Source organism: Macrobrachium rosenbergii, chromosome 56, assembly GCF_040412425.1.
Source record: "Macrobrachium rosenbergii isolate ZJJX-2024 chromosome 56, ASM4041242v1, whole genome shotgun sequence".
In the NCBI taxonomy this organism is placed as follows: domain Eukaryota; kingdom Metazoa; phylum Arthropoda; class Malacostraca; order Decapoda; family Palaemonidae; genus Macrobrachium; species Macrobrachium rosenbergii.
The window spans coordinates 12,710,132-12,734,301 of NC_089796.1; the positions used below are offsets into that span (position 1 = coordinate 12,710,132).

Consider the following 24,170-nt stretch of genomic DNA (forward strand, 5'->3'; position numbering starts at 1 on the left):
TGACGCCTACTACGGCAACGGCGTGTGTGACCTTTTTGCTTTGGCGGACATTAAAACAAAAATTGAAATTCGTTCTCGCAAAGCTTATTTTCGTTTTCTTTCATGTTTCTTTTAACTTTATCTGCAGTTCTTTCAACTGCAAAGAACTGTAAGAAATACTAACAGTTTATTTTCACACTGTTTTTTTTTATTTACCTGTAAAGTGTTGACCTTTCAACAAATTTTATGTACGCTTTGAATGACGACTGATCTCGCCTGTGAAAGTAATTTCTGAAGCTGAATAAAAATGACACCATTGGTTGCTCATTATTCTTCCCTGAAAGTGTCATCTTGAAGTCTTATACGTCACCTTTAAATCCATACAAGTCATTTTAAAATATCTCAAAAAGGGCAACAAACACATTTCTCTTCTCTGCCCTTTTCCTTTGTCGTACATTATCACATATTAAGTTTAATTACCCTGTGACGCCCACTCCGCCAGTGAGATGTGCTCAGACATTCTGGGAAAGAGAGACTAGTTTGTAATTTGCGGGATCGAATGAAATATTAAAACAAAAGGAACTGGACTCTGAAAACCGCGAAACTGCGCTCGAAAATCCGAACTGAACTTAATTAAATGTCAATGGAACTGAAATTTCAATTTCAATTGGGAACTTTAACACGACAAGGTAAATGACCTTTCACGATCCCTAGCTGCCGATCTTTGCTATAAAATAATAATATCAGCTCAGTCACGGGAAAAGTCTAAGCTTGTGCAGTTTTACATTATTACTTAAGTTCCCTATGCAATACTTAAAAAAAAAATACTCTTCATATGTATGTGGTAGATTCAACCCCATCAAAGACTCCTTACGTGCCAATATCTCGAAGAGATGAATTAGACAAATTCCCAGCGTTCGTAGCTAAGGCGAGCGAGACGGCAGCTTCGTCGAAAACTAAACATTCCTAATCATATTAACTCTCGCAGACGACGATTTCGCCGCGTTCTTCTATGCAATTCTGAGTTATTAAATCCGAGTATTCTAAGTATCTTTTCATTAGAGAAAATGTGTTCATGTTTCAGCATTCTGCTCGGCGATCGACTTTTTTTATACCTGCCTTCATAATGCTGAAAGTTCTTAATGCGCCCAATGTTGTACAACGAAGTATTAAACAAAATATAAAAATAGCACACAAATGATGACGGGCATTAATGATGCATGCACCAATTTCAACACGGATGGCAAATCCAAGAGTATCGGATTGGAATAAAAGGAACAACTCACTTCCCCTTATAAGCAAATGGTACACGCAAAATGTATAACACTTTCTCTACAGTCGATCAGTTGTTTGTAGGTTTAATTTCAACAAAAACATGTACACCATGGAAATGAACTGCATTTTCTGCAAGATCAGCAATTCCTCCCTAAAGGTATCCTACGAAGCAAACTTGAATAAAGCCGATCTATAGCCTCAGTTACATTATCTTTTAAACAGCTTCAGTCATGCGACCAAATAAACCTAGCAGCTTCAACTTAATTTGCATACCAATGGACATTCATTCACGGGCATTTAAATTAAATTGCCAACTTTGATTTGCCAGCAAAGGATCTGTCTAGTTTTCAGCAAATATGGCCACCATACCAAAGAGCCAACATCATCACTAATTAAAAGTCATTTTACTTTGACAGGTATAAAGTAAACACACGGTAAAGTTCAAACAAATTTCATCCAGCAATTTTTCAAATGCCACTACATTGTTAGATGCTACATCGTTAGATATAATATTGATAAATACATTAATAACAAAATAATATAAACGAAAACAAAAGGACTTAATTACTTCTAGTCACACCTAAAGTATAACGATTACACTCGTCAGCGTCTGACAGATGACCTATAAACATGCAAATCACTGAGAAGGTTCATGGACGCGCCGACACCTAAATACACACTAACCTCAAAATATAGACAAAGGAACACAGACTGAATAATCAAACATATGTAATGACGAACGGACAACATTAATCACAAGGGCGCCTCGCTCTACAAAGCCTCTGCAATGAGATCCGCGCTTCAACAAATAGGTCGTCCATCATTCTCTCCAGTCGCTCAAAGACAGTCATCTTTTCTTTCGTGTTTAACAGTTCACAGAATTGGAACTAGCTCTTATTTTACGGTGCGTTTAATCTCTCTCTCTCTCTCTCTCTCTCTCTCTCTCTCTCTCTCTCTCTCTCTCAATCAACACATGTGAAGAGATTTTTATCTATTTGGAAAATTATGACACTCAGCCACGTAACTTAATGAAGTAAAAGTATTCATCGCAATAATTCTTTACACACGCAAACACACAGACACACACCACACAAACACACACAATAACAAAAAAAATTTTTTGAAAATTTTAAACCTGCTTCACTGGCAGCGAAACATGGACACATGAAATACAATTTGCAGAGATAAACGATAAAACCTACTGATAAGGTATGGCCTCGCTCTTCTTAATTAGATTCGAATTATTCCTTATTAATTTCAAATCCGCGCGTCTGACAGAATTCATGCAACTCTGCAACGGCATAATTACGAACGGGTACATTTTGAGAAAATGAAAGCGGATTTCATAGAATATTTTAACTGTGTACAATATAGCCATGACAGTCCCATTCAACATCCCAACCCTTTCCTTAAAATCTCACCTATTAAACTTTAGCCTATTTTATTTTACCCAACAGAAAATCTTACCTGCGGATATATAATCCTTTTAGAAACTTCTGATTTAATTATACAATTCCTTTAAATTCCCATCTACCTACAATACAGCTCTACCTAAATTATAAACACTTTTTAATCTTAGCTCCTTAAATGACAAACCTTTCCTTTACAATCTCCTTTCCTCTCCTTAAAAACAAAAAGAACGTTTAAAATCCCATTAACCGCAAGAAAAGGGAAGACTTAAGGCTACTGCCACAGCATACTCTCCGGACAGCACCAAGAAAGGCATACCCATCGCGAACGCTCAACTTTAATCTTGGCCCGATGGAAACATTTCTATATACAGCTGGCGAACTGCCACATGCAAGCAATTATATCATAAACTACGTCACACCACTTCATGGTACTGGCTCCCATATTTATGGCGCCGAGCGTCGGATATTTACGGTACGAGTCTCGGATACTTAGCGGGAACGGAGTCCCGGATACCTGCATCGCATTAAAGGCATATTTTCGATATCTCTCATCTGCATATCGGCGGATGAGTTCGTGGGAGACAGAACCACAAGGAAATCCGTTGCATGATATGTTGCTATGAGGCGAACCTTCCAAAACGGCATGGTACAAATTACGAGGTGTACCTCTAAAACTGCAACGTTACAAATTCCAAATCCCACACAATCCAGTGAAATCTGTAAGGCATACATTCGATCACTGTCCCTTCAAAGGCTATGAAGATTACCTTGGGAAATTGCCTGATACATGAGTCCTTGCGTCTTATAAGAGTTAGGAACTGCCTTCGAAAAGTAGTTTTTAAATCTTAAATGCTACGAGACGTATCCTGGAAAGCAGTAATTACAAGCTACGAGACGATCTTAGAAAATACATTTAAACGTCAAATGCGCACTCCAGACTCCTAAGCTACCGGTACAAGTTGTACGTACGAAACCTGTACAAGCTACAACACGAATCCTTTAAAATATTTAAGAAAATACAAGTTACAAACCAGACATTCTGAGCTCGTACAAGCTACTATAACATCTTCGGAACCTATACAAGCAACAATCCGTACATTAGAACACCACCGCGTTACAATTTCCCTATAGAGCACAAATTAACGCCAACTTCCCTTCGGCCAAGATCCGCTTAAAGAGGACAGACGATTTCAATCCTTTCGGTTTTATTTTACCGTTTCTTTCTGATGTTGAAAGAGGGATCTCTTTCACATTCAAGGGAAGGGGAGGAAGGGGGAGAGTTATGGGGGTGCGACGGAGGGGGTAAAGGAAAAGGAAGGGAGGGGGGTAAAAGAACATAGAAGACGAACCAGCATCAGCACCAGTAAGCCATGGCAGAGAGAAAAGTTAGATGCTTCTGTTTGCATCATCGATTCAGCCCACCTTCCGAGTCGCCTGCAGGAGGAGGAGGAGGAGGAGGAGGAGGAGGAGGAGGAGGAGGAGGAGGAGAGGAGGAGGAGGAGGAGGACAAACGGGAGAAAAGCGAGAATAAGAGACAATCGAAAGGACTGTCGAAATGCCTCTTGAGGAGGAAGATGAAAATGAGAGGTGAAGGAAGGTGATAATAAAAAGACAATCGACAAGACATTCGAAATATCTGTTAGTGAGAGGTGGAGAGAAGGAGGAGAAAATCACGAAAATATAAGAAGACAATAGAAGACAAACTCGAGGAGGAGGAGGAGGAGGAGGAGGAGGAGGAGGAGAGGAGGAAGCAGTATATAGACGGGGCGGAAAAAATGAGAATATGAAAAGCTTACAATTGACAGATACCTCAAAACGCCATCAAAGACAGAAGAGTCCGGGAAAGGGAAAGAAGAAAAAGGCAAGACAGAAGAGGAAAAAGAATATAAAAACGCCAACGGAAGGAAAAAATGATCACAAACAACAGAATCAAAATCAAAACGTCTTCAGAGAAGGAAGAGTCAGCGGGAAATGGTGTTAAAAAACCAGACGAAAGTGGAATTCGACAAAGAATAAACGCTGATCAAGAAAGGTAAAAAAAAAAAAAATCATACATAAATCAAAACGACTTTCCAGAGACTGGAATCACGGCGGGTAAAGACATACTTCCCCTGGAATGCTCCTTCCAGCAAACGACTACCAGAGGCCTTCCAGACCTGAGAGAGAGAGAGAGAGAGAGAGAGAGAGAGAGAGAGAGAGGAGAGAGAGAGAGAGAGAGAGAGAGCGAGCTTAATTACCACAGTTTCGCCTCCCGTAAACGCCCGCTGCAATCACGGAGCATCATGCACGGAGAGGGTACTTGAGTGCAGTACGCCCATTACCTCTCGTATAATGATTCGCCCCGTTTCGACCGAAACGCGAGAAGGGTGAAGTTCAAGAGCTCAGATGTTAGTTGGAGTGAGTTGCCTTTATGGCCAATGAGATATTGCAATAATATAAGATAATCAAATAATAAAATGGAAGTTTTGTGGCATATCAGACAACGATAGAAAATTTGGCAAGCCTTTGGTGTTATAATAACGGCAACAACAACAACAACAACAACAACAACAACAACAATAATAATAATAATAATAATAATAATAATAACAATAATAATAGTAATAATAATAATTCAGCAATAAAATTATGATGGCGCAGTGATTTCTGCATTTTATCCTGGAGCTACCTCCTATATGGCAAAATGGCGGTTTAACGGGCAAAAGTAATAGTAGTAAAATCATTCTCACGGGAATGAATGAGCAACGATTCCCAATAATGATAATTCTGATGTGGAGTTATGTGCAAAAATAAACATACACAAACACACACTGAAACGGTAGACAATTTCGTACACAAACAATTCTCAATCAGTTTTCGCTAGAAAAATCCTGTATTTTTCCAAGTAATCAAACCTGAGCCATGCTATAGCCTATCCATGATCAACTGAATTGCAAATGGAATGCTGTGACATTAAAACCCACATTTATCACACAAGTTATAGAAGAGAAAATCCTATAGGAGGGACAGACAAATGGAGGGCTTTGCTATATAAACCCAAAATTCTGCATGGGGATAAAAAAAAAAATAAAGGAGGGTTGGGTGGAGGGTCGACGTCCTCTCATTGGCAAAAAAATTGCGTTAATAAAACCGGCAACGTACCATACAGGGTATGTATAGGTAGCAATGGGTTGCAATGACGCCAAAGCACAGGCTGAGTAACAGAGTATCTAGGAATGGAAGAAAGGTTAAGCATAAAATATCACAAACGTACTAAAACAAAATGAGCAGTAGTGTAACAGGAAAGGAAATGTTAAGTATCAAATAAAATTTACGCCGCAACAAAGGCAAAAATCTAGAACGCAATCCAACATAAAACCGAACACGGACATATTAAAAAAAAAAAAAAAGATAGATCCAAAATCATGAAGCCAAATGTTCACCAGAAAGAGCGAAAAATCACGCAAGAAACGAAGGGCAAAAATCCAGTATAAATGCCATGCAAACAAAGGGACGCGACTCCAGCAGCAAGACATGACCAAAAAGTGACAGGATCGTCTAAACCTGTTTTTGCTGAAATGCTGCAGCGACCGAGCCTCGCAAAGCTGAAGAAGGCTCTGCTTCTGCTTCCTTTTCTTTTTTTTCTTATATGAGAATTTAACAACGTTAGGAGAGGGGAGGGGGATTCAGGGGAGAGGAGGTCGAGGGGGTGTCGGGGGTTTCCGAAGGAGTGGGTGCTAAGGCCTGCATCGACGAGGAACTCGGTTAAAGAGAAAGAGCGACATCGCACTTCCTGGTTCCTACCACGGCGTTGAGTGAAGTGCCTCTGAGAGAGAGAGAGAGAGAGAGAGAGAGAGAGAGAGAGAGAGAGCGAAGACATGGCACTACAGTGAAACAATGGCACTGTTCTTGAAACCCCCTGCTGTCGCTGTCTCTGTCGCTGCCACAGCGACTGGACGGAACGACTCTGCCGAGTGACCATGGAGGTTTTAGCGCGCCGTCATCATCCACAGCAACACCGACTATAATAAATGAATGTCTATTTCATGACGCATGAAATTCACATTAGTAATAATGACAAGGGCGACGGTGACGATGAGAGTACAGGGATAATAAGAATAATGACGACGACGATGAAGTATAGGGTCGTGGAATAAAAGACTACAATCATTAATCTTACCGATATCAATACAATCGACCTACTGTAAGGTCGGAGATAATAAAGGCATGATCCTTGATGTGTATAATACCAATACAGATCATAAAAGGGTAGACGCGAGAGAGAGAGAGAGAGAGAGAGAGAGAGAGAGAGAGAGAGAGAGAGAGAGAGAGAGAGAGAGAGAGAGAGGTAGGTTTGAGGGGAATGGAGGGTGGAGCTTTCTTACTTTCGTGTTCACTTTTGTGAGTGAATTTCTAAACTTGAAAATAAACAAAAAACCTAAACAATTCTATGAATTTGTAAATAAGAAATTAAATAAAATACACTATAAAAAAAAAAACATAAAAGAAAACCTATACTACACTGCCATCGGCTAATGGCATCTCTCCTCATCGTCTTCCAAAGGACGAGAGAGCGCCTTCCATTCAGCTGTCAAAAACATCCGGTTCCAGCGTAGTCTATCCGTAGCCGCACGGCCCAATGCCAAACAGAAGCAGCTCGTCTTCTCTTCGGAAACACGAGGCCTGGTATCACCGGCCTAAGGAGGGAAACGGCCCTCGCCGTCTAATTACATCGTAAAACGGCCTTAAAACACGCACATAATTGCATCCCGTAGTGGGCCAGCATCCATGAATACTAAGATGCCTTTCCGGCAGATGCTGTGCAGGATGATGGTCGGTGTAGTGAGGACTCGGTAGGCAGGTTGAAAACAGCCACAATGGACGAAAAACGAACAGTATCGAATGGTTCTTTTTGGGATTTTAAACACACGACCAGGTTTAGAATCTTTCGCACTGGACTTAACTAATTGGACTTAAAAGTTTGCGAAGCAAGTTTCTGATTATTAAGACTCAGGTACTTGAATTATTCGACTTCGGTTTCTAACCCTTTCGGCTTGACTGTCAAATTAATCGTGTAGTCTTTTTATCATAATTTTTACGTAAGAAAACGTTGCAGTTGTTCTTCAAATGCAGTAGACTTTCTGCTAGCTTGGACTAGCTGTCATAAGCACCCTGTAGTCAAGAGTTCTGTTTATTTCTCATGACCACCAGAAAAACTTTTTTTTTTTCTATGTAAAAAAAAAAATAAAACAGGAAATAAAATACCTTATACAGCATCGTAATAAAAAATAATCCGGAGGGTAAAAAAAACAGGAAATAAAATACCTTATATAGCACCGCAATAAAAAAAAATCCGGAGAAAAAAAAAAAAGGTACTCACGCTGTCGGTGTTGTTGAGGAAGATCCTGGTGTCGTGGACGGCGTCGTTCAAGTCCTTTGGGAACTCCTGGATGCCCTCTTCCGCTCTGGCGTTGGTCACGAAAGCACACACCAAACCCAACCTGATGGCATGATACGGGTATTTAAAACGCTTCCTATAACTACATACTCCTAAAGGCATGGCTCACACTAGCTTATGTTCCTACTGAAAACCTACTATAAAATTGCTGAATGTATTATATAATAAGAGAAAAATACCATTAAACCCATTCAGAGATTAACATAAGGGCAAAAAATCACATTCTAATGCATACACGTATACGTGAAGGTAATATTAAATCACTAGGTGTACATTAATATTGTGACTAATTACCATCTAGCAAAAAATAATTTTTTGTACCTATTCGATAACAGCATAAAAGATCAATTAATTAAAATTTCTGTAATTTGTTATAATTCCATTATTCTGTATTTACTATCTGACGTAAGATATGTTGTTTCCCACGGTAATGATCTTCATTTAATGTAAATGCCTGAATAAATTATAAACATGTATTTATATCTGATGTTTTCTATGGTAAAGTTCCGGAAACTATGACTACCTGAGCATGGATGAAATACGAGTATATCAACATTCTTTGAAAAAAAAAATACATATATATATAAAGAAAACTTGATATACATCACACTCTAACACCTTGGGGCTTTACTGCCACTTTCTCAGCCATTCTCTCTCTTTTCACCTTTCTTCGTTCGAGTCTGAGTTAGACAGGACTATTACTTATCCCGTCTCTTTCACTCCGCATACACTTGCCCCAAGGCCGGATAAATAAGGAGCTAAATAAGAATTGTCAACCCTAAGGATAGGAACTCTGACTTGCAAAAGGAACAAGCGTTAATCAGCTTTGTAGAAAACCTGGGGAGTTTGGTTTAGGGGATAATGGGTCAAAATGTGGCCCGCCGATAAAGAATGTACTGTGAGTGCCGGAGTATTTCATGAATGAGTCACAAAAACGAAAACTGTGGTTTCATTAGAAACAATTAACACTGATGTTAAATTTGAATGAATAACATTTCAGTAAATGTTCATGAAAATGAGTATCAGTGTGCATGGAGAATGATCACTGTACGTAAATAATAAGGCAATTACACAACTGGTGCAAGAAGTGAGGCTATATTACGTTTGTAACAATAAAAAAATACATGTTAAATGACATTTTTAATTAGCATTAATGTGTATGATGAAATAAGCTTACGCTAATAATACATAAACCGTACAACAACTGATTACCTATTATGTTTGTGAAAATGTACGCGTGAAAAGACAGGCTGAAATATTATAATTCAAATTTACATAAGAATATAACTACTGAGATCGGATGTCATATGATTAAAATATATTCCTAAGAAAAACCCACTGAATTCACATGAAAATCTACTCTAACCTTAGATAATCCAATCAGCTTCCAAACGCATATGCGATAAGAATTACATGACATAATATTGTAAATTCATCCGTTAATATATTTAACCGTTTACGAAGCTTAAAGACTTCTTACGAAAATCCTTACTTGGTTGGAATAATATACAGCATATCCAGATTTCACGAGACCAACTTAAAATCCACAGAATTCTTAAAGAAACAAAAATTATCAATTTCACGAGACTAAATACTTCCGAAGCATTTGGACTTCCTATGAAAAATACATTCTAAATTCAAAGAAGAGAACAATTTTGGAATCACCCAACGGTGACCGCAACTTTAAAAAAAAAATTATAGATGAAAACTTCAGTAGAAAAACCGCTAAGTGAATCCATACGAAAAGCCATTTCGAATCCACACGAAAAATGCCTCCGATCACAACCGATGATGCAGGAGCCATTGACTTAATCCGTTCTGGTTTACTCCTTCATATTTCCCGAAAATGGCTCTCGAGATTGCACGGGAGACGGCGAGTCAGTACGGAGATTCTCTCTCTTTATCTCTTTCATACATACATTATACACACACACATTATATATATACATAATACATGTGTATATATATATATATATATATATATATATATATATATATACACACACATGCATTATACACACATACACATATATATATACACATAGCATACAAACACGCAAAACAAACAGACATATAGTGTGTGTGTATGAAACATGTGTATGTATGCAACCTTGACAAGGACTTAAAGCATATCACTAATACCACTTAAATATATGCACACACAGAGAGAGAGAGAGAGAGAGAGAGAGAGAGAGAGAGAGAGAGAGAGAGAGAGAATGACAGTGCCATAAAAGGCAGAAAGGACAGAGAGAGACGAAGATATTAAAAAAAAAAATGGAACCCAATCACATCAGTCCAATAACTATGTCCGACCCAATAAACCCTGGTCATCAAATACAATAGGAATGGAGGAGTAGGAGGAGGGGAGGGGACGCAGCTAGTGTAAGAGTTGGAGGGGGTGGGGTGGGGTTGGGGTAGGAGACGAAAAAAGACAAGGACAAAAGATACCTCACAGCGTCGGATGCAGTCGATAAAACTAAATAATGGTGGCGAGTGACCTCACTAGAAACAAAAGGCTTCATGTTACTATGAATAACTCGAAAAGTACTGTAGAAGCATAATCTCTCTCTCTCTCTCTCTCTCGTATGTAAGATAGAGAAAACAATTCCTGTTATCAGAAACTAGTAAACGGTTGGGTATGCCCTTTCTGAAGCCACCCTTCCACGAGAAAAAGGTTCAACGACCGATTAATAATAATATAATAATAATAATATAATAATAATAATAATAATAATAATAATAATAATAATAATAACAATTTGTCACTATTCTTACCAACAAAACTGTAAGCTTGTAGAGTTCTGTAAACGTCCTCCGATTTTAAAAGTAACATACACTACATTGAGTAACTTTTCTACAAACGATCTCAATGACAACTAGTTACGGGGATACTCGAGAAGCTACAAAAAAAAAAAAAAAAAAAGATATCGGAGATGACCTGTCAATACTTGGCACCATAACATGAATCTGCCAAGATAATGACCACGAAGAAATAACGTACTGCGACTTACATCATACAGAAATGGACACGAATTATGTTCTTATATTTATATAAAAAAAAAAACATTCCCCATCACTCAAGCTTTCTCTTCGAGGCTGTCCAGTTCGTTTTCCGTGCCCAGAGTTTTTTATAGGATAAATATTTTCAGCAATTTGACCACATTAACGGGCTTTGAAAATCAAATGAATTACATGAAAAAATATTCTCATTCATCCATATCGTTCTGTTGACTTCCTGGGTCTCACTGAAACTTACTGCCACCTTCCAACACTCCTTCAAGGATTTTTACAAATTTCTACTCATTGATTCTGGGGTGGAGGTCGTTAGCATCACGGTAATTCCCCCTATCTCACACACACATGGGTAAGCAAGCATAAGCCACGGTCTAGACCGTGGCATAAGCTAACGGTGTAGGGAATCACGGAAGTTTACTCATCCTAGTATAGATCAGAACACCTACCCCCCTCTCTCTCTCTCTCGTAGACCAAGGTGATCAAGATTCAGTTTGCCAGGTTCGTTATTCTGATCAAAAAGAAAACCTATTACTCTTGCAACAGAATCTGATACTGACCATTTCGTTACTCTTCACAAGGAGATAACCACTTATACGTCACTTTTTACATTAAAAATAACTACAAGTAAGTAATGTTCTAGAATATAATTAGCTAGTAATTAGTCACAGCTATTATGAGCATAAACCACCTATGACTCTCCTACAAACCTATGAGGAGTTATTTTAGAATAAAAAGCACTCAGTTATAGTTTACATTTGAACAATTTATATTAAAAACCAATGGAAATCCCTATTTTAGGTGATAAAACTACAAATGAGTCATTTCTGAAGAATATAGGTAAAATGTTACAAATGTGATTTCAACATTAAAAAAAACAGCAGCAAAAGTATTTCAGATATCGATTACGAACCTACAAGAGCACAATACTTTCGATTAAACTGACTAAATCTGTCACTAATTTAGATTCTGAACATCTGATATGAGCAGATAACTGACGAACCCTTAGACAATACTGACTCACATTCTAAGTAATAAAAATTCTCAAAACCCCAGAAACAGATGAATTCACTCACAAAATGACGACAACAAGCGTGGCCAGAAGAGTGCCCAGCGTCACCCTCTTGCAGGGGTCTCGCTTTTTGTCGTAGTGGGGTTCCTGCGCCCCGCACCTCCCGGCGCACCTGCAGCAGGCGAAGACGAGACCGGCAAGGGGCATGACCACCGCCAGGAGGGCGCCGAGGAACACCAGCGCTACCAGCCCGATGTAGTGTATCAGGAGAACGTCCCAGTTGCCTTCCATGTGCGACAGCACCCGGAAGAAGAGCTCTAGGTTGAGGGGAGGCACCTTGTTCAGCTCCTCCAGTATGACAGGTCCTGCGAACAAAGAGAGGAGGACGGGAGGTTAGAATACATGGCATGAATAACCACAAACAAAATGCAACTCTTTAATAAACATAAACCCTTACAACGAACACTCCTTTCCAAATTCAACACAGGATGACAATTACGAGAAAACAGCAAGGGATTTCCCTCTAAAGTAAACAAAAGTTAGTACCTACAATAAAACAAATACCCTAATTAATTGGCTCTAAAATCATCATAAAATCACGTGAAAAGCTAATATTTGCATGATTCATATACAATAATATCCAAAGGAAAGGAAATATTTTAATACAAAACGGCGATGAAGAAGCGTTAACTAATAATGGACTGACTTCATATGAAATATTATCGGTGAATATTATCGTGACGATTAACACATAAATCAAGATAAATAAATCAGCAAGGACGAAAACTAAACTATGAAACGATGAATATGAAAACAGGACACATTAAAAAACAGCGAACCTAACCAACGTCACTCGACTGTGCAATCCACGGGATATATTTTTCTGGTAATTAATAAACATTATGACATCAGAAATACCAAGCCACAACATAATCCAACTTGGATTTCCTTGTAAAGACAAAGTTTGATAACAGAATTAAAGTCAAATTATGCGCCACCAATCTTGGAGCAGTATGCTGCCTTATTAGTTAGATTATCACGGAATCATGTTTGCATTCAAGTAATTTCTAAATGCAGAACATTCAAATATAATATATATATATATATATATATATATATATATATATATATATATATATATATATATATATATATATATATATATATATATAATATATGAGTTAAATATTTTCAAAAACAGAATCCCATCTTATAAAGGTAACCCATAAAAACACCAAAGGGTAGATTTAACAGCGTTATATTTTCAAAGCCAACTGTTGAGGAAGACACTTGTCTTCGAAATATAAAGCTGTTAAATCTATTCTTTAGTGTTTTTATGGGCTAACTTTATTAGTTATATATATACACACACATATATACATATATACATACATACATACATATATATATATATTACATATACATATATATATATATATATATATATATATATATATATATATATATATATATATATATATATATATATACATACATATACATACATACAGAAACCTGAGTAATTAAGACGTGATGCAATATGTGCGTGATCTAGACGCGTTCCTGAAGGGCCTTCATTTGAGAGAGAGAGAGAGAGAGAGAGAGAGAGAGAGAGAGAGAGGCACAACTGGAAATGAAAGAGCCCGACTTAATGCTGCAAGGGCACTTCCAAGAAGGATGGCCAGGGAGCATTAAAATCCCCTGACGTAAGCTAAAACCCTTTGGGTTCTGCATTCGGCAAGACCCGCCGCCACTACCGTCACCGGCAGGGGGAACATAAAGAACCCCTTCTCAGCCCGACCAGAATTTCCCCAATTCCACCATCAAACCCGTCCAGAATCAACCACCCAAAAATAATGAAATCCTAAAACTGCAGTTTTCGTTATTTCTTTCTCCTTTTTTTCTCCCTTTTTATGTCACGAGTTTCGAAATGTCTTCCTTAATAAAATATCTGTTTCTGTTCCACATCATCTCTCTCTCTCTCTCTCTCTCTCTCTCTCTCTCATGACTGCATGGGAATAAACACTCCAGTTGCCTGAATACAATGATTTAATAAAATAAAAAATGCAATCTCTCTCTCTCTCTCTCTCTCTCTCTCTCTATATATATATATATATATATTATATATATATATATATATATATATATATATATATATATATATATATAAATATATATATATATATATATATATATATATATATATATATATATATATATATATATGGGAATGGACAACCCATTCATATAAATTCATCGGTGTCTTAATGTATGAAGATACATTATACAAAATTCGATAATTCAGAACGAAATGTTACAAATGCCGCAAGAGTTTTATAACCCCATGTAACCGAGTATGAAATAATAAATGCAACACTGCATCTTTTTAGATCTAAAGAATACAAAAAAATTAAAATACCAGAAAATTTATCAAAATGCCATAAAAAGACCATCTAATTATCGGCCTAATTAGCTAAAAAATAATCATTCCGATTTAATAACAAGCAAAAAATAATTAGCCTCGCTTTCTATATAAAATTCGTCCGTCTATTTTTCCCGCAAATAGAAAGATGACGTACAATTAAATTACACTAAGAATGATAATAATATTTCGCACAATACGAAAGTGCAAATGTTTCCTCGTTAACAAGACTATTAGGTCATTCATTCGTACAACATGCATCCATAGAATGAAAAAGTGATGTGAGAAAACACGAAAAATCCACAATTACATGCAACAAACAATGTTAAAAGAAATTCTTTCCTAAAATAGGGACTCGTTTCATCAACAAAAAAGATCATGAGTATTGTTAACTCAAAGAACGAATTTTTTTTTTTTTTTTTTTAATGATAGACGCCCAGGCAAGAAAGGAAAATTGGAAGAGCAAAGGAGAGGAAAACGAGTGGGGACTAATATAAGAAATCGCCAAGACTTAAAAAGTGGAGAAAAAATAAAGCATCTTGAATACCCCTTTTTCTTACTGAGAAAAAATAAGGAAAGAGTAATTTCAACCTTCCCCCTGCATCCCTTTCCAGTCAGTGCGCACCCTCAATGCATTCATAAAAGTATAAAATGAAGACTCAAACTTCATGAATAATTACAATTTCATAAAAAAAATCTGAACTCAAACTTCATGTCCGGTCAAACCAATCTTCAATCAAATCGATGTCACTACCCTTCTGTCAATCTGAACTGCAAACCATCTGTTTTACCTTTTTATATCGGAAGAAATAAAATCTGATGAAAGGGTGTTATACCTAATAAAAAAAAACGGTAGGGGAACTCATAGGAAATGATATGTGTCCCTTCGTCAGTCAAAGGAAAAAAGATATTGAACGAGGAATGGAGATTTTTGCCACTTCTTTATTTTCCCCGGTTACACTAAAACTGAAAGAATGTATTAACTCATATTCTGACAATCAAATAGCAAGTCACTTTGGACTTTCTAATTACTTTGCATGAGCAATACCTGTTTTCTTAAGATTAAAAAAACTGAAGGGACCGTATCTGAAGGTGTGTGTGTGTGTGTGTGTGTGTGTGTGTGGTATGTGTGTGTGTGTGTATATATGTATATGTATATGTATATGTATATATATATATATATATATATATATATATATATATATAATATATATATATATATATATATATATATATATATATATATATATATATATATATATATATATATATATATATATATATATATATATATATGACAGGTTCTGCTCATCAAGAACAGCTATTTGGGCCGAAACGCAAACGCTGGTAAAGGCACTTTTCGTTAATCATCCAATATGTTCCCAAGACCTTGGAATTTAGAGATCTTTTAGAACCAATGCAAAACCTAAAATCCGAAACTTTGAGACACACCAACCTGTACGACATCAATTAACGCAAGTCATTTTAAACAATAAATATCGAATTCCCTGATACGTATCAGTTTAACCAGTGCCAGAAATACTGTCTCGAGCAACACTGATCCATCAGTAAATCATAAACCGGAATCGGAAGTTTGCATGCAACCTATCGCAGAACCAATTCCACAGGTAAAATCCTTGCACTCTCACACACACACGCATACAGTCACACACATGCAAACTATCCAGGGTCATGCGGTCAGAATGGTGACCCTGCTTGAGAGATGCATGATGTTCCAAATACGCGATCCATCTCCAGGAAGGAATTAGAGGACTGGGGAGGAAGAAAAGGAATAAGAGATTGAAGGAACAGTAAATCTAAAATTATTCGAAATTAAATTCTGTATTAATGAAAGTTGAAAAAGGCGAGTTACCATGTCGGTATGTAAGCAGTATAGACAAGTTTTACGTAAAAAAAAAAAATACACAAAAACAAAAACTAAAGTCATGACGACATATAGTAACAACAGTAATTTCATTAAAAAAAAAAAAAAAACAAAAACAAGTAACACTCGCCAAAATTACCACTCACAACGAGTACGAATCCCAAGTAGCAACCAACAATAAAGTATTTAAAGTCGTCTACAAAACATCCGCAAAAATATACTCAGAAATCATTCATATTCTGTCTACAATAATAAGTTAATAATTATAGACCACCAACTTCAAAACTGAACCAATAAAATAAACACAAAAAAATAAAAACTTACGTAAAAAATAAACCTTTGTTTTGAATAACGTAAAAATAAAAACCATTGTTTTTAATTACCAGGTTAAACTCCCCGGACACCACACACCGGGTATAACTAAAATGATAAAATCAAATAAAGACACCGAAAATATTAAACTAATCAACAGCCCTATATTTGATAACACGCCAACTTTTCATTTTGTAATTCAACAAACACTGGACTGTAAACAAAATACATTGCACCACTTTTCAAAACGCGTACGAAATCTAAAATGATATCCGGTTTCAGGGATGATAGAGGAAAAAAATTAAATACAGGACACACAAACACAAACATATATATATATACATAAACATATATATATATATATATATATATATATATATATATATATATATATATATATATATATATATATATATATATATATATATATATATATGTGTACATATATATAAACAGAATGAAGACACTGACACACTGAGATAAAAATTATAAAATTTCAGAGAGACTGGAGAGAGAGAGATTAAAATAAAAGAGAGAGAGAGAGAGGACGCTAGACTAAAAAAATATTAGACGCTGTATATATCCTACACTAAGTGAGTCTTCCATCAGTGCAGCTGATACGCACATCTGCGACTTAGCGTTCCCTAACACGGCGTCAGGTCACCGGGCTAAAGCAGCACTGTCCACAACCAGGAAAAAATTGACAAAATTCACCTACTTCAAAGTCCTGCAAATTCCCTTGACAAAGGCTCATCTAACTTCATACCTTAAAAACAGACAGAAACTCACAGATTACACCCCCCCCCCTTAGCATACAAATGAAAAATAAATAACAATAACAGAGGAACCTGACAGGAAGAATGGAAATAAAAATATACCAAAGGCAAAGACATTAAACTGAACGAAAAATTATAATTATAAAGCAGAACTTGCCGAATGTCCTAAGGAAAATCATATTATTAGCAAGGGCACAAAATGTTAAGCGGTTGAAAGCAAACGAATCTATCACTACAGAATAAATACTACGAATGAAAAAAAATAAAAGCACAGGCAATTGTATGGCAAACGCAAAGCAATCAGATAGGAACACTGTCCAAATATATACAGGTCACTTGGGTCCCAATGACCTGTGAAATAGAACAAGGGGATTTCGAATTCTCCTTTAGCTTTTCTACTATTTTCACACAAACACACACACACACATACATACATACATACACGGGATCTAAAAGGACACAAAAGCACAACAATATGAACCAAGCAAATACATGACAATGGGGTGAAAGGTGTTAGTTTCCTACCAATTTTCATTAACAGAAAGTAACAAAATTAACAGAACTCATAAATATATTATACAAAGTCCTTCGTTGTTGTCTTGAAAAACAAACAAACGGATATATCAGCACAAAAAGACCTTAGAAAACCATAAAAAAATATATGAAATTAAACCGGATTTTAAATCCTTTCCCTCAGTGTCAGGTCCAAACATTATTCCCTAAAGGTAGGTGTCAAAGTCAGAGGATCTGGGGAACATTGGTCGGCTTATACGTTGCTGTTGTTGTTGTCCTTTTTACTTAATTAAATCCACAGCTGCGTGATAACATTGTGGTGGAAGCTTCCCATGTTGCAAACTTACATGACTACTAAATGCAGTACTAATTTTGTCTTCTTTGCAAGTTCGTCTGTAAATCTCAAACAATGAGGTTTAGGAATGCTAGGTCTTCGAAAGATTATATATATATATATATATATATATATATATATATATATATATATATATATATATATATATATATATATATATATATATATATATATATATATATATATACATACATATATATACATACATATATATATATATATATATATATATATACATATATATATATATATATAATTAATTAATACACGTACATACGCACAGTATGTAGCCGATTAAGTAAAGGCAAAAGATCTTGCAATCTGTGGTTGTTGCTGTGATAAAAAATCATCTGATATACGCGCGCGCGCGCCTGCCTACTACGTTACACATCAAAAGCAATACGAATATGTACCTGAAGGCAGTGGACACAAGGCGAACCGCTCAAACGAATGCTTAATATATATTTCTTCTATTCTTTAATAATCTGATGTTTAATATACTACAACAATTTCAATATGAAAATGTTCAATAACGACAATGTATTTTGTACTAGAAATGGAGATAGATAATACATTATTGGCTCCTATAAGAAAGTATAAAATATTGAAAATAATTATAAATACTTCAAAACTGAATTATTAAATCCCTCGACGAACTATTCAAGATAACATCTGAAATGCATGAGCATTAAAATGTTGCTATCAAAGCAGACAACAAACGTATTGCGCTAGGATAATATCTGTTTACCAATGTATACCTCAAGTATAAAAAGAGATTTTAACGATTTCCGAACAAGAATGACACTTTAATCTCATTAAAAAAAAACTATTTTTCTTCCTAGAAGAAACCATTTCAAGATATCACAAAACAACCTAATTCTCTTTGCGATTTACTTTTTGAAATGGGAAATGAAAGCGTTTATACTCTCGCATTAAAAATATTCCGGAATCAAACGAAAGACTGATTTCCATCTCTCTCTCTCTCTCTCTCTCTCTCTCTCTCTCTCTCTCTCTCTCTCTCTCTCTCTCTCTCTCTCTCTCTCTCCCTCCACAGCCGGGATGAACAATTAAAACGAGGCTGCACATCGGGTGGACATACAAGACAGACATCTGTCAAGGATTAGGTTCCATAAATGTTCACTGATACTGCACCGAGTTTCTAATTCGGGGTGGTTCGAAGGTCAGGGGGTCAGAATTCACACGCCCCATCCTACCACAGAACGAACAATTTATGCTAAATTAGTAACTGAAATAGAGACTGAATAAATGAATTAAAAGTAGATAAACATACTGCAACATTATATATATATATATATATATATATATATATATATATATATATATATATATATACATATATATACATACATACAAAATATATTATATATACACATCTATATACAGTGTATATATACATATATGTTAGTATTTATACATACAAACATATATATAAATAATATATACATACACATTCATAACAATAAACTATGTGTACTTATATGCAGTGGCAACATATGTTTAAGTTATCCCATTAATACCTCATAGTCATCGATCTCCAAGATTGGCGTTCACTTGTCTTAGACTTCCTCAGATAAGCAACAACGATGCAATAGTCTTGTGCGAAAGAGAGAGTGAACTTATAAATCTGGTAAGCGATGAGCAATGCAAAACAGATCATTCTACCACCCTTCAAAATACTATTAAAAGGCTTAACAGAAACAACCGCTAAAACATAAAAGCTTGGCTCAGGAATACACACAATATATATATATATATATATATATATATATATATATATATATATATATATATATATATATATAGCTATCTATCTATCTATATATATAAATATATATAAATAATAAAATATATATATATATATATATATATATATATATATATATATATAATGCTGAGTGTGTTTGTGTATACTATACGTATGTTCTCATATCTGTTTACAAACTTTTTCTGCTTGTTTACGACTAACACACGAACGATAATGAATTCATTTATGAATCCATACAAAACTAACAGGTCTCTCGATAAAAGTCATTCCGATTTTAAATGGTATTAACGATTTTTTGGGAGGAAGGGGAGAAAATAAAAAAAAACTACAAATCCAATCATTTACATCACAATTTTTATCGAGAGAGAGAGAGAGAGAGAGAGAGAGAAGAGAGAGAGAGAGAGAGAGCAAACGAACCATTACAAGTTACTGGTGAGTACGAATAAAAGCTACCTCACGGCACGTGATGGCTTCAAGATTCCAACCTCCACCCCGCCTTCTACCCACCCCCCAAAAAAGCTTTTCAGAATCGTTACCGAGCGACAAAGACAGGTCATTCCACCCCCTACAATGGCCTATAAAATGTTATGCAAGGTGTAAAAGAAACCGAAATCGATACTTGCAAGACGGGCTGGAGGCAAAGAGGAGAAAGGGGGAGGGGGAGATGGGGGTTAAGTAAAGGGAGAGGAAGACAAAATGTTGGGAAGAAGGGAAGGAAGAGAGGAAGACGAACAAGGTTAGGAGGAGGAATGAGAAAAGTGATAAGGGGTAGAAATGGAACTGGAGAACGTAAGAAGATTGAAAACAGGGAAGGAAAGAGGGAAGTGGTCAAACGTAGGAAAGGGGGCCAACTGATAGGATATTTAAGGAACAAATAGGGAGGGGGACACAAAGGGAGGGGTGAGAGAGGGAGAGATTAGGTAGGTAGAAGAGAAAATGGAAAAGAGAAAACAAGTAAAAATCAGAAATAGGATGAAAGAAATGGAGTATACATGGAGGAAAACAGGAAAGAAAAAGAAAAAATGAGAAGGAAGGGGAAGAGGAAGGGGTGGAAGGGGTAGGGGGATAGAGGATCAGTCACGTCCCACTACATCTTTCTTTGGCCTGACAAAGCAAATAAAAGTTGCGGCGGCGAAAACGAAGAGGTGTGAAGAGCAAGGGAGGGGAGGGGGTGCTGCAGGACGGGAAACTGGGTCATATTCTGAACTTTATTTTAATTGCATTCTCATACCTCAAAATATTAAAGTTAATCATAACAGAAGAGCACAACTAATATATACATATATATTATAGATAGATAGAGAGATAGAAAGATAGATAAGAAGTTATGACAACCTAATGTACACACTGTAGACAGAGGTAAACACGCAGCACTAAGGCCAAGCGGAAGTGCCTTCTTCCTGTTATCTTCGTAAGGTTTCCTTCAGCGGTGATTCTTTTTTCTTTTTATTTTGTCCATGTTATTGTATTTTGGCTGCTGTTTTCCACATTTCGTACTGACAATAACGACAAAATGGATATAAACACTTGGAAACACGTCGGCGTAAATCGCGAAAAAATTATCCGTCCGTGATGAACAGTTTTAACATTACTTTAACGACATTGTCATTGTTACAGTTTAACACACAACACAACACACATATATATATACATACACACACATACGCATCATACACATATATATATATATATATATATATATATATATATATATATATAAAGCATCGCCCGAAAGCTCACAACTAAAGACAACGAAATGCACGAAGCTCTCTCTCTCTCTCTCTCTCTCTCTCTCTCTCTCTCTCTCTCTCCATATGCAATCAAAACCTATCTCCTACCGCAATATTCTCCTCGGATGATTTCTGCACTCGATAGCGTGAGCCTCGACTCTACTCGCAGTGACAAAAAAATGCACAGTCAGAGGCTCTTGACATATTGAACATCCTACACTAAGGAATTTTCAATTGGGGCGACTTGCAGTTCAGATAAAACATGGCAGAGTTTCTCCTTTCTCATTGGATTTTTTTTTTTTTTTTTTTGAGATGCAGAGGCGTATGAGACGGACGTCCCCAAACGCTCTCCTTTCCTGTGCCAGAAAAAAACCCCTTGAAAGTAGGATTAGGGAAAACGAATGGGACGTTATGTTATTAGTCATGGGGAACAGAAGCAAGAAGAGAATTCCGAAACGTGGCAGCTGTGAGTAAACCGGTGGTCAAGAGTTTGCAATCATCCAAGCATGAACATGAATTAACCCATATACAGAACTATCACCACATAAATACACGCAAACGTTGTATCAACCAGGGAACAGCCTCTCGCACCACACTGGTCCTTGATTCGAGACGGTACGTACCGTACCTACGACCAGGCACGTTCCCTCTCATCCCTTTCTTATTTTAACGTCTTTTTTGGTGGTATGGTTACATTAATTTATCCTACACACTCATACGAGTATACATCCATCGTATACCCATTCTTAGTACTGATACATTCATTATAAAGATAACACATGAAAGATATAAGGCTATTGGTTCTAGACAATAATGATTTTTTTTTTGTTACTCTTGTACAGGCAATCTACACCTAAAATTAAGTAAAATCGTTTCAACTTTCCTGCTGGTAGAAAGTCTTCGATATTACTGGAAGGCATAATCAAACATAAAACCATCATTAGCGAAAAATTCTCCACTGCTTCCCATACTTCCTTCCTTACTGAACCCTCTTGGCTTTGAGGGTCACGACCGTTACATCCTGACCACAGGCATGAAACTTATTCTTGAGAAAATAGCATATCAATAAGGATACACATTAGTTCAGAAATTACACTAATGTTTTCCTGAATTTAATAATGTCCTTAAGATAAATTAGAGAAAAAAATGTCGGAACAAATACACAGAAATGTATATGAGCGTATAAATTATTACCTATCTTTATACATGCATGCATGCATACATACATACACAATATATATGCATGTATATATACAAATACATATACAAATACATATATATATATATATATATATATAATGTATATGTATGTATATATATATATATATATATATATATATATATATATATATATATAATATATATATATATATATATATGTTATCAAATTTCCAAGTGTCCACCTGCAAAGGAAACGCTGTTCAAATAGCAAAATAAGATACTTCCTTCCGAACTAATCACAAAGATCGAGTTTAGAAAGATGGTAACTTCAAACTTTCCATCATTCCGGATACATACAACATTTAAGATGTTTCACTGAAATAACTTTTCGAAGTTGCAACATGGCCTGGCTTTTGATTATCCAACAGGAAATACATAAATGACCTTTTTCAGTGTGTTGTATAATTGTATAAAACAAAAAGTCTTAAAAAAATTTCCTCACATACGACACACAAAACGAATTTACTACGCAACGAATCGAATCCTGTATCGATCCACATCACTGACGCTAAAAGCTCTGCAACAATCCAATCTCTCTCTCTCTCTCTCTCTCTCTCTCTCTCTCTCTCTCTCTCTCTCTCTCTCTCTCTCTCGTTTCGACAGTTTATCCAGACACCAACGTTCTGTCATATAAAGAGACCAGTGGCATAATAATTGAGACAAACGGAAACAATATCATTCTATAAAATAAAATTACTTAAGTCAAGGTCTAAAAAGTACTATACAACTTGCCTTAAATATACTGTAAGCAGTCGAAAGGTTCCACGAAGGTGGTTGGAGAGGGGGGGGGGGGGCGTGATTTCGGTGGTGGGTCTTATTTGTGAAAAGCGTAATCAGGTGGTGATATACTAACCGTTGATGGGGGGAGGGGAGGGTGGATAGAAATGATATTTCCGGTAGACGAACGAACCTGTTTTGTGACGTGAGGTTTTCAATAACAGATACACTCAGGACTAGGAACCGGGTAGATTCTCACAGGAGGGGATATTTGGATAGCAAGTCCTACAGTTGGCGGATAACATGGCGGAAATTTCAAAGAGAGG

General features: G+C 36.3%; 1 protein-coding gene across 50 annotated transcripts in view; it reads right to left on the reverse strand.

Annotated features, from left to right (window-relative positions):
• LOC136836526 (prominin-1-like) overlaps nt 1–24,170 on the reverse strand; it is a 420,188-nt gene that overhangs the window by 77,633 nt on the left and 318,385 nt on the right. For all 50 annotated transcript variants that reach the window (XR_010852420.1, XR_010852417.1, XR_010852416.1 and 47 more), the window contains 2 exons: nt 12,192–12,492; nt 8,026–8,146 (listed from right to left, as the gene is read on the reverse strand). Coding sequence is in view for 45 of the 50 variants with exons in the window: in XM_067100941.1 (XP_066957042.1) it covers nt 8,026–8,146; nt 12,192–12,492 (422 nt within the window). In the remaining 5 variants the exon portion in view is untranslated. The remainder of the gene's footprint in view (nt 1–8,025; nt 8,147–12,191; nt 12,493–24,170) is intronic.